This window comes from Danio rerio, chromosome 24, assembly GCF_052040795.2.
Source record: "Danio rerio strain M-AB ecotype USA chromosome 24, GRCz13ab, whole genome shotgun sequence".
Lineage (NCBI taxonomy): Eukaryota > Metazoa > Chordata > Actinopteri > Cypriniformes > Danionidae > Danio > Danio rerio.
In genome coordinates, this window is record NC_141044.1 from 23,821,448 (window position 1) to 23,834,815 (window position 13,368).

General features: G+C 37.5%; 1 protein-coding gene across 9 annotated transcripts in view; it reads right to left on the reverse strand.

Annotated features, from left to right (window-relative positions):
- vipr1b (vasoactive intestinal peptide receptor 1b) overlaps window positions 1-13,368 on the reverse strand; it is a 738,286-nt gene that overhangs the window by 64,939 nt on the left and 659,979 nt on the right. For 8 of the 9 annotated variants that reach the window (XR_015524442.1, XR_015524441.1, XR_015524440.1 and 5 more), the window contains 1 exon segment: window positions 1,989-2,079. Coding sequence is in view for 4 of the 9 variants with exons in the window: in XM_087308589.1 (XP_087164715.1) it covers window positions 1,989-2,079 (91 nt within the window). In the remaining 5 variants the exon portion in view is untranslated. 9 annotated transcript variants of the gene reach the window in all.

Sequence of the window (13,368 nt, forward strand, 5' to 3'; positions counted from 1 at the left end):
AACATACAAAACTGATTTTTCTAACATCTCAAGATTATAAGGCTGAACCGCATGAAATGCCATCAGTCTACAGAGATTTCCCAGTATTTCTCTGCTGCAATCAGGATATCACAATAATTTTCCCCGAAAAAGCCAAAGCAACACAACCACTACCAATATGTTGTTGTGTTTGTGAAGAGGAAAACACCAAGCATATACGCATTTCTTCTTTCCTTTTACTGAACTAGTCTGCAGTAACGAAAACAGGAGACGCATTAGAAACAAACAGATGCTATACAAAGAGTGATGAACACAAAATACTAATATAAGTCCCATCTCACACTTAATACACTACAATCGTATGGTATAAACTCAGCACTACAACATACAAAAGTGAATGATCGACTTAGAACTTACAAGTTTAATAATGATTTGATCAGCTGTAGTTAGAAATTACACTGTTTTTAACCTCTAAGGGCTTATTATGCAGTCTCTGTTGCCATCTTGTGGATGAACAACATTAATCGTCTTTGCTCAACTGAAATACAGGCTAATGGCCGTCGACAAGCTGTCTCTCAGAAATTAGAAATGTTTTAAAATAGGCACTATCCTTATAAATAAACTGCATGTAGCCCAAAATCTGCAATATTTGTCAAACGGTAGTGTTCTCTGCTTTTAGCTGTATGTGGGCGGAATAATACACAAGGGTAAAGGTTTAAGAGGCTGTACCAATGCTGTTATTTGCACAATATCGCACAGCTATCAGACAATCAGATTCAAGAACCAGACAGAACAATATACCTGTTGTATAGGTGGGCATATTAAAACAAACTGCAATGATACTTAAATACTCATTCATTCATTTTTATGTCGGCTTAGTCCCTGTATTAATCCAGGGTCGCCATAGCGGAATGAACCACCAACTTATCCAGCAAGTTTTTACGCAGCAGATGCTCTTCCAGCCGCAATCCATCTCTGGGAAACATCCACACACACATTCACACACACACTCATACACTGCGGACAATTTAGCCTACCCAATCCACCTGTAATGTCTTTGGATTGTGGGGGAAACCGGAGCACCCGGAGGAAACCCACGCGAAGGCAGGGAGAACATGCAAACTCCAGACAGAAACGCCAACTGAGCCGAGGTTCGAACCAGCGACCCAGCGACCTTCTTGCTGTGGGGCGACAGCACTACCTACTGCGCCACCGCCTCGCCCTGATACTTAAATACTGCATTTCATATTTCGTTTAATGGTTTAATGCATTTTTTGTACTCATCCTATACAAATAAACTTTTTACGGTCAAATAGTGTAATTTGTTCATTCATTCATTCATTCATTCATTTTCTTTTCGGCTTAGTCCCTTTATTAATCTGGGGTCGCCACAGCGGAATGAACTGCCAACTTATCCAGCACATTTTTACACAGAGAATGCCCTTTCAGCCGCAACCCATCTCTGGGAAACATCCACACACACTCATTCACACCAATACACTACGGACAATTTAGCCTACCCAATTCACCAGTACCGCATGTCTTTGGACTGTGGGGGAAACCAGAGCACCCGGAGGAAACCCACGCGAACACAGGGAGAACATGCAAACTCTACACAGAAACGCCAACTGACCCAGCAGAGACTCGAATCAGTGACCTTCTTGCTGCGTGGCAACAGCACTACATACTCTGCCACTGCATCGCCCATGTAATTTGTTATGTAAATATTAATTACTAAAAATAAATAGGGAAAATAGAATTATGCAAAAGACTTTGTGCAATAGATGCACAACATAAAAAACACGTTTACAGTATATACAGTACATTTTTGCTATTTTTTTTTTACTCTGTTATTTTTTTTTTATTTAGAACTGCAACAAAATATCCTGTTTCTGCACCAAATCTCATATCTCTGTGATCTACAGTTAACATCCATTTTTCCTCATCAATGCAAAATTGTTTAATGACTATGAAAATGGCACAAAGCAACATTGTTTCTTGAAAATTACCTGATGTGACATTTCCTGCTGTTTTATTCTCACACCTCGCTCTTGCCAGCTCAATCTCATTTACCACGTCACACATCTGAACAGCGGCAACCTGTAATAGACACAGTGAAGAGAGAGAAAAAAAATTGAGTTGTTGAAACACAGCACAGCCTTCAAAGCTTCAATCTTGTTCATCTCAGTGATTCACTACAATAATACTCTCCGGGTAGTCTATTACTTTAAGGTGTCAGCTTTCATCTTGTAAGGCTTTCATTTCATATGCATATTTATGGATTGTAGCAGAGCCTCACAGGGGCTTATTTTGGATAAACATTTACAGCATTAGCTCATCCACTGCTTAAAATAGCCACAAACTTAAATTGTCCATATTATGCTATTTTAAAGCTGCCTACATTTGTTTTGGAGGTCTTTTACAGAGGTTTTTTTACATACATTTTCCTATAATTTTGTTCTTTTTTATTTATTATTTAACAGGGAAAGCAGACAAATAGGTGCTTCCAAATTAGAATTAGCTACAAAGCAAAATTTAATCTGTATTTGCTTACATTTTCTCTATAATTACTTAATTAAATGTATTTGTACCTGTACCAATTATACTTACTTAAGTTAGAAATGTTAGAAATGTGTATTTCTTAAAACTAAAATTTTCCATCAAATATCTATCACCAAAGAAATGTACAGGGTTGGGTCCATCGCCGATGGCCAACAAACTTCACGATGCTGAGTTGGCATCGCGATCTATCGCCCCGTCCCACATTTATATTGATACATAACTTATTACTTGCATGTCATCTTAATATTAATAATGGACTTGTCATGAGCTGTGTTAAATTTTACATAAAGCTGCACGGCTGACAGCATTGTGATGATTAAATGAAGGATTATACAGTACCTCTTGCGCTTAACATGTGTAGATTCAGTGGCAAATGCTATTACCTGCAAACCCCTATGCACTCTTGGAAAAGTGTAAATAGTCGATTAACAGTCAGCACATGATCACTAATAAGATGTGCTATTATTAGTAACTTTAGGTGGTTTCTAAAACAAAATCTGTCAGTGTCATTTTCATTCTCTCATCTTCAGCGCTTAACATTTTCGCGATGTAGCTCCTGTCATCTGAAGGCAGAAGGCATTGACTCAGTGATTGACAGCTGATATTAACCAATCCATTCGCGTTTAGTGCTAGAGCAGTGGGCCAATAAGAAGAGCACAAAGGCAGGGCAAGCATTGCAGGCTTTTTTTACTTCAGCAAGTTCACATAACAACTGTTTTAATCTGTTCCTGAGTGCGGCGTTTGGCATTTTAGGTGCAAAGATGCATTCAGCATAAATGTCTCCCAAATCCGGGCATGCGGTGAGGATTTTGCAGTTAAAACAATGAAAATTTATGCACTCGCACAAAAATGCTTCAAAATAAAATTTCGGGTGCATATGCGACGAAAACAGTCAGGCCCTATCATCTTTACTGGTAATCATTTTCTCATAATAATAGTAAAATTAGGAAGTTATCAGCAATCACAATACATATTACAGTGAACTTCAAACGGACTTTCGTCTCCTACACTAGCTGTGGGAAAAAGCCATTAGAATGACACAGATCCCTATTCATGCCAGAGTCCCGTGGAAATAAGTGATTGACAGGTGTTAATTTGTAACTTTATTTATTTATGGTTTGGTTATAAAGCAAAGACCTGATTTTGAATTAATTGAAATTTAACAACAACTACCCCCACCCCCACCTATAGGACGACGATGCCATTGCACGATGCCAAACTGGTCAACATTGCCCACCCCTGGATTCTAAATTGTGCAGATTGTAGCCACAGTAATGTATTAAGAATGATCTTGGCTTGCCTTTTACATTTAACTTACACATAATCTAAAAAAAAAAAGCATAATAAAAGTGCTAAAAAAACACTTATCAGACATTCCGTTTGTCATACACCACTTATTGACCATCTAACAGGCCAATGTGGGCCTGTTTGCTAGCAGCAGACTGACAAAAGAGCGACGTTGCGCTGTGGAGATGATATCATGCCTGTGAGGAAGAAAAGGCGCGCAGGGCCAGTGAGTAATCGTCGGATTGCTCACTGATGTCCACTGCTGATGACAAATTCATGCTGACAGTCAGTGGCAGACAGCCTGCGGGTCAATAAGAACGTGAAAGTCCAACGAACAGCTTGAGAAGGTCAATGAAGACATGGTGCCGGAGAAGAGGGGCATAATGGACAGGGCCGAGTGAATCCCTATAGTGTTGATAATGCTGTATGTGTGTGTGAGTGTCATGGTCTTTTGGTGTGTGTGTGTGTGTGTGTGATGTTTATCGTGTTGAGTTAGTGTTTCTGTTTTGGTTTATGTACGCGTAGCCCTGCATTTGTGTGCTTGAGGTGGGCACAGGTGTGTCTGTGCATTTCAGTATGAGAGAGAGTGGGCAGACAGCAGAGATCAATGACTTAAAGTGACAGAAACTTTGTGGTAAATTGGGAAGAGTCAGATCTGCCACTGACATGTATGGAAATGCTAATAGTTTTCTAGATGCATTATAAACATTTAGGCCAAATGAATTTTGACCATGGAAAAAAATGGTGAAAGACACGTACAAAATTAAAAATGTTCCAGGCACTGCATTCATAGCCAATTGATTGTTGGAAAACATCTTTATATTAAGTCTCTTGCTCACCATGGTTGCATTATTTGAATTAAAAAATAATAAATACACTCACTCACTTACGCACTTTCCTTGGGCTTATTCCATTAATTTATTAGGGGTCACCAGAGCAGAAGGAACTGCCACAGTAAATTTATTTATACACAGTATAATTTATTACTTTAATGTAAAGCTGAAGCCTTCATCTAGTATTTAATCTGACAATCCTTCAGAAATTCATCTTATTACAATATCAATATTCTTATTTAGTGATTTCGATAATAACAATAACAATAATAATAACAACAACAACAACAATAATAATAATAATAATAATAATAATAATAATAATAATAATAATAAATAAATAAAATCAGTTTTATCACAATTATTAAAACATTTACAGTTTATATTTTCCATATTTTTAAACTCTTTCATGCATCCTAAATACATATCTGGAAAATATCTTCATATTTTTCATTTACCACTTAACTATAAATAAAGCAAAATGAAAAGACTTTTGGACTTTTTTAACATTAAAAATGAAAATATATATTATGTATATTTAAATGTTAAATAAGTTTCATTCTTTTTAGGATCAAATTTGTAAACACAATTCATATTTGTATAGACTGGTTCTGTGAGAGGGATGAATCAATAAAACACAAAAGCATGTATGAAAGTCAGCAAGTTTTTTGAGGAAATAAGTGAAAAGAAACAAAAAGAGAAAAAAAATAAAAGAGCAGAAAATGATTTCCTGCAATGTTTTAAAGCATAGTTTACCCCCCAATTTACCCTTAGGAAACCCAATATGTAGGTCACCTTTTTCAACAGTAAAGACTGTTGATTGTGATTCACAGCTACTAGCTGAGAGTAATACAAAAAAATTAATTTACCTGTACTAATTTATCTGTACATCTTGGGTGGACTAAGGGGGTGTACATCAACAGCTCGGGCTGCACGATACTGGTTAAATATGCAATATTGTTGTTGAGTATTTTGATAATGACATAACTTACAATGTAAAAAGCGATTTTATTTTATTTGTTTTTAAAGGCTCCATCATCAACCCGGCGCAATAAGGTGCAAGATGTATTTGGCGCAATTTGTTGCTATTTTCAGACAAACGCAACACAATTTTTTCCGTTTTACACCACGTTGTTTAAATAGAGAATCCATTTGTCCTGTTTTGTGGAGTCATGGGTGTTCCAGTCTAGAAAAAAGGTATGTTTAGGCGTATTGTTGGTGCGTTGCTATTTTGAGGAACTAAAATAGACTGTGCAATTGACCATCTGAAAGCAGGTCTAAAGTCCAACGCAGAGCGTGTTAGTTGTGAGCCTTACATGACCCATACACATTGCTTAATACACACAGGATGTTTGGCAATACGCAAATATATTTACAAATGAAAAGGAATTAAAGAATTAAAATATTTTTAAAAATACATTTTCTACAAAAAAACACTGCCTCTATGCCTTCTTCATGGGGGCTTTTTTCAGTTTATTCATGACAATTTGCTTTTGTATATTATTATTATTATTACTATTATTATTATTATTATTATTATTATTATTAAAAACAAGCTTAGATTTGTCCACCTGTCAGGTTTTGGACCATATAGGGCATAAGACATGTGCTTGGATATACATAACTCATCTTTTTTGACTACACTTACTTATTATTGTTCATTTGTTAGTTTGCTGGAAATTATAACTAAATTTAGAAATAGTTTTGAAAAAAACCTTTGCACTTAACAAACAAAATTAAATATATAGGCTAAAAGATATCTTCAGTGGAGTGCGTACAACACTGTTTCCTCATCCACGAAGGTGAAGGAGTAAAGTACAGAGTAAAAGTAAAGTAAAGAGAAAGTAAAGAGGCCAAATAGAGGAGACTTGTTCATTATCCTTGTGCAGATGGTCTGTTTAACTGTTTTCTCAATAGTGAAGCATGTAAGTTTTGCACTTACAAAGTCCGCCATGTAAATATCAAATGCACCATGGCACGACACAACTGACTCTTAAAGGGAATGTGAGATAAGACTCTGATTGGTTTAATGCACATTATGCTCAAAACACATCCTTAATTCATTAAGAGAATAAGCACAACCCAGTTAGACCATGCATCAGGGACCAGACCATATTTTTCCATCCTTAAAATACCAAAAGTGAAATTGGACATGCTCTTAATGCTTTTGCGTCATGCGCTTTAGACTTTGCACCTAGATCGTTAAAATAGAGCCCTAGATGGTTTATTTATGTAACGATACTAAAAAAAACAGTTAATGTATATATTTTTCAGATCTAATTAATTTTATTTCAGACTAAAACACAGTCAAGGTGTGAATAAGTGAACGCAGATATTATTACTCTAATTGGCTGTTGTCTTAACTCCCACCATAAGTGTTTTTTTTTTAAGCTCCGTGTTCACCTTTGGGCTTTTCCAGTCAATAGCAGCACAGAAGCTACTAGGGAGGTGGAGATAAAAATAGTAAGGTCCTATCTGCTTGGTCAGATTTAGATACACAACCAGTGCATATCCACTTGTTAAGTCGTGATGTATGGAACACTGTTTCCAGATCCAAGCCACTACTCATTTGAATTAAGAAAATATTTGTTTATGACCACTTTTTAGTCCTATCACACATTAAAGTAAGTTTTATATAAGTTATATATAACATGGTGTACACAACAGTCTCTGGACTTGCTGCATCACAGACACCAATATTTTAACAATTTCTTAAAATTGATAAACTGATGAATATTGCGATCGTGATTTTCAAAAGTATTACAGCGATTTGTAAACGTTTATTAGCATCATTTGTTGAGTCTCCCCATACAGTTCGATACAGCACTTGAACCCGGAAGCCGCTTTGCATGACGTTACACATAACAAGCGGATAATAAATGTAATTTATAACAAATGTTTGCGATTGCATATACTATGATTGTGATAATTATAATTTTACAATATATTATGCAGCCCTACTAACAGCATAACAGCTCTATAGTTATAGAGTAAACTATCTATTTAAGATGTAGATTTATTCAATTGACCATATCACAAACAATTTATGTGAAAATGTTCGCCATTTCAATACATCTTATAGGGAAGCCCTTTAATAAAGTCTATTCTGCTCCATGACACGGTCAATACCATCTAAAATTATGCAGCTGCACTTCATGATAAATGTTTAGGAGAAGAGCTGCAGGAAAAAATGATGCTGAAAATATAGGCGCTATTTTTGCTCAGTTTCAGCTGTCAGTCTCCGATACATTGGTGCATGGATAATGGGGTCAGTTCAGTGAGAGGCTGCTTCACTGCCATCATCAGCCATGCGTGCACCTATAATCCCCACCAGCAGAAGATTCCATCAGACTTTTTTATTGCATCATCTGACCTTGTGTAGCTCCGAAGACACCATAAAAGTAGGAGTGGAAGGGAAGAGTACACAAAAAGACTCTTGAAATAAGACTTAAAATGTCATTACCTCTGGTTAATAATTGCCTTCTCGGTCTAAAGTATCGCAACCCTTGTGCTAAGGCTAGTAGCTTCATTTGGTTCCTGGAAGCTAATAAACTGCAGGTTTACATTAGATAAGTTTCTGTGGAGCTTCTCCAGCTCAAGCTGCAGACAAAGGGCCATTTAGAGCTTGTTTACAGTGATTTGCCTAAATTACAATAACAGTGTTCTATTAGTCTCATAATAAATCTGCCAAATTCCCTCAAATATTTCCATCAGATAATGGATGTGCATTCCTGCTTACTCTACATTGGCGCGTTCATCAGGTGCAGGGTTCATTGCGTGTGAAAGCGACCCAATAAAGCGGCGGGGTTAGGCATTAGGGTGATCGCTGATGCATTCCTGGCAAAGAGACACACTCAGCTTCACATATTTGTGTTTATGCTCAAATTGTTTGCAAGAGTTCAACTATGTAAGTGGATTCCCTGCTGGAAATCCAGCTTAGGTTGGATTGCTGTGTTTTGGAACACGATAGCAGGTCTAAGCTGGTCATTAGCTGGTCCAAGCCTTGTGTTTTTACACTCTTTTTTTCTCAAACAGCTCATTTCCAAAAATATCAGTGGATAATCCGCCTTTCACTAGATAAGGCTTGAATCCTGCTTAAAAAAACAACAATGCAATGGTTGTTTAGGATGATCTATCTGGTCTCAGAAACAAGTGCTTGCTGCACTCTAAAAATGCTGAAATGATTCAACCACAGTTTGGGTCAAACATGAACAAGCCCAACTGGGTCAAAACTGGGTCAAAAATGGTATTTTAAATGCAAGCTGCAAGAAGCGTTGAATGGGCCCTGGTTTACTTAGGGCCAGATTTATCAAACTGGGCAAATTTACACATGAACGCAAATTCAAAACATCAGCCGGTCATGAAAATTTCTGTAGATAATTTACAGACAATATGCAATTTAAAGAGCAAATATGTAACATCTCATTTACATATTGATCAATGTAATGAGCACAGCACAAATTAGCTTAGTAGCAAATAAGTAGACCTTAAGGTGGGGTTGATCGACTATTACCAGGCACTGTGCAATCTCTTTTCTCTATTGATGATAAAGGGGGCTAAAAAAAAAGGTGTTCTAAGAAACTTACTGATATTTATCTAAAAGTAAAAAAAATTTTCCTATAATATATTAGCATTTAATAAAAACACCTATGGTACGCATATTCAAAAAGTGAATTATTATTTATTTCCCAATAATTTATTTTCCAATAAGTAGGCATATTTCTAAAATAGACGAGCTTAATAAAAAATAACTACAAGACATTGACAAAACCTTTAACATGCCAAGTAGAGCTGCACAATAAATCGTAAAAAGATTGCGATCTCGATTCGACCCCTTAGATCAGGGGTCTCAAACTCGCGCCCCGCGGGCTATTTGCGGCCCTCAGTGCAATATTTTGTGGCCCGCGCCGACCGCTGTACACTGACAGAATCAGCGGAGCGGGGAGAGAGAGCGCTCCCCACTCCGCTGATTCTATCCGTACACAGCGGTCACTGGCATTCCCCGCCCGCCGTGTAAACAAAGGGGCGGGGATGCCGGTGACGTCACCACGCCCCTTTGTTAGACGCTGTGACGGGCGGGAAGGGTTAGGAGGGAACTCGCGCCGGCCAGAACCAAGGTAAGCTGTTCCCACCCCTGCCTGCCACTTAGCTACCTATCTGCAGCCTGCCACCTACCTAGCTACAGCCTGCATCTTATATATATTATAGGTAGATACAGACTGGTACAGACTGATGTGACTGGAGTGGGGTTCAAGCGGACCATGTGCCTTTTTGGGAGCACATATTTGTGTCAGAAGTTATTCTCCACCTTGAACTTCAATAAGTCAAAGTACAGGTCTAGACTTAATGATGATCATCTTCAAGCCATACTGAGGGTCTCAACTGCTTCCGCTCTAAAACCAAATGTGGTTCAGATTTGTGAGAAGAAGCGCTGTCAAGTCTCTGGCAGCAAGGAGTAGGCAAAAGATGCCATGTTCAGAAGAACTGTTCATAATCTTCAGTCAATGTTCTATTAATGGTAAGGACACTTCATGTTCAGAAGAAATAATTAAAACAGTTAATAATGACATTTGAGGACTTTTTTTTTTTGTGAAATCCCTTATGCGGCCCAGCCTCACCCAGACTTGCCTCCTGCGGCCCCCAGGTAAATTGAGTTTGAGACCCCTGCCTTAGATGATCTTAATCCAGCATTTCTACAATTCTGTCAATCATATTTTCAAGTTCAGGAGAGAAGCAAAAAGTGGCCGCGCAAGTCCTCACAATGTTTAACATATGTTGTTCAGCAACGTGGAAAACTCCAAATGGTGTTTAAAGAGTCACAAGCTGTATTTATAAGATACAATACACCTCAAAATTGTAATTTCTGTCTTCATGTAATGTATTTGCGACCGCAAAATCACACATGACTTGAGCTGACCGTAAGCTGTTAACAGAGGGAGGCGCGCCCACCACTGAATGAAGTCTTCTTTAGTGAACAGAACCTGCATATGCTGTGAATAACAGGTAATGAAGTTGTAAATAACATTCAGTTTGTGGCACAGAGTGATCATTTGGGAGCCGCGCTGGAAGTGAAGCGCTCTTAGCAGTGAAAAGGAAACCGAAAGCGCACACAGCCAGATGTAGCTGACTGATTCCAGCCCAAAAAGTATCCAAAACCCACCATTCCAAGTCTATACAAAATTTAGCATTTTTACCAACAGTACAGCTACACAAAGCCTATTACTGTTTACCACATGTTTGACAATAACAATAATAACAGCCCACTCATATTAACCTTTATTTTATATCTACAGAATTGTGAGAAAATTGTAATTTTATTTTAGGCAAAAAAAAAAAAAACGCAATTCTCATTTTAGCCAGAATCGTGCAGGTCTAATGCCAAGATGAAAAGCCTCAGAGCTGGAGAGCCCTCAGACAGTAAGCCATATTTAACTGTATTTATGTGGGAATGTACAAGATGTACATTTTGACAACTCTTCGTGGCTTTGACATTTCATCTGCAAGGAGAACAAATTGCATGCTGTGACTGTCTGAGGTAACTAAGATTATGCTGGTATTATGTGACTCACCCTAGTTTTTGTCCCAAATCATCTTTAAATTACTGATCCAAATAAAAATAAAATTAAATAAAATGTTTAGGTGATGTGTTCCTCTGGCATTCCCAATAAAAACATTCTTTATTCCACATGCTCCCTGTACTCTATGGTGCCTCCCCCTTGAAACAAAAACTGCAGACATTTCAAGTGCAACATTTTAGATGTGCAAAGACATTTAGGATGTTCTAAAATGTGTTACAGTCAAATCACCCTCCAGACCAAGACTGATTACTCACTGAAGCTAAGCAGGGATGAGACTGTTCAGTACCAGGATAGGAGACCACATGGAAAAACTAGGTTGCTGTTGGAATTGGTGTTAGTGAGGCCAGCAGGGGGCACTCTACCTGTAGTCAGTGTGACTCCTAATGCCCCAGTAAAGTGAAGGGGACACTAAACTGTCAGTGGGCGCTGTCTTTAACTATACTGTCAGTGAGCGCCACCTTTAGGATGACATGTTAAACCGAGGTTCTGACTCTGTGGTCTTTAAAAATTCCATGGCACTTCTCGAAAAAACCTTACATATCATGGACTCCCAATTACCCCCATGCACTAAAATGTCTCTATCACTGTCTGTCCACTCCACCAATAGCTGGTGTGTGGTGAGCACACTACCGTCATTGTCCTGTGGCTGATGTTGCATCATCCAAATGGATGTTACATACTGGAGATGTGGAGAGAACCCCCCCCCCCCCCCCCCCCCCCAAACATGATGGCTATACACAATAAATATAAATACATATTACATTTTAGACGATAAATGCTGGCGCTAGCACCTGCACTTTGAGGAGTGCAACAGTTATTAAATTGCTTTGTCATTCATTTAAATACCCTCTTCCCAAATAATTGCTTTTGACCAGGAAGCTACTACAAAAGCATATTCAGAAAGGTCAGGTGTGAAAGCCAGCTATATTCCATTCTCTTTTCAGGACGATTATTTTTTTTGTGCATGTTCATTAAATACTAAGTACTGTACTTTGTTGTATATAAGTACAGTTTTACGTACAGTTTGTGCTGATACAAGCTGTCAGTAGAGCTTAGCCCTTAGGATAGCAATGAACAGCTGGCATAAATATAGGATAGATATGTCAAAGTCAAATTTCCTTCAATCATAAGGTGGTGAAATTTATATAAATTAATATTCTAGATATATGAAAATATCTTCAGGTCAGGATTTTTTTTTCATATGCTATGTTTGTTGCAGATTTGTTAACCATAACATTTTCTCTTGACAGCAGGTGGTGCTATGATTATCACTGAATAATGACAAATAGAAATCTTCAGGTCAAAACTTCTACCAAAATAATTTGGTAGATATTTGGGGCAGATTTAACATCGCATGGTTGAGCAATAACATGCTGTTTAGCAAATAGCAAAACAGAATCAAAATATGTCCAGTGATACATTACTCAATGAAATCTCAAAACCTTTGTCATTTTGTAAAACAAATGCCTTAGACTGACCTTATTTGGTGTTGATCTTATAAAATCTCTAAGAGGATAAAATGGCAAAAACAACATATATTTTGCAGAGACATTTTTAAAGAACTGCTGGATTTTGCCATAATATTTTGTATGCAATCAAACATTCTATTAGATTTCTGTACATTGTGTATCAACGTAAAATGTGGTTATTTCATTAAATGTGTCTAGGTGATAATATTGAGCCATTTTGCCTATTTATAAAACTCATATGAAATTAAAGTTTTGGCCAATTTTGGTGTGTGTGCCAAGTTTCATGAGATTTTAAAGATGTTTAATCTCTCAAAATAGTAGAAGGAAAAGAAAAAAACACTGGAAGAATCCAATAAGGTATGTCCATATTTGACCCACATTTGCATTGAAATGATCCAGCATTTTTAGAATGTAGTTTAGTTGGTTGCCAAACAGGTTTCAGAACTCCAACATCATCTAAAACATCCAACAAGACCATCCTTGGAGACCAGAAAACCACTTTGAGTATGTTTAAAATGCTTTTCAAACAGAAAAGCCAGACATCCAGTAACACCAAAGGAGCTAGTCATTGAAAGGTCTGTGAAGGTGTCTCAGCAGTCAATACCTCTTTTGGCTTGAGTAAAAGAGTATATAGTTCACAACAATTCTTTATGGTTGGTA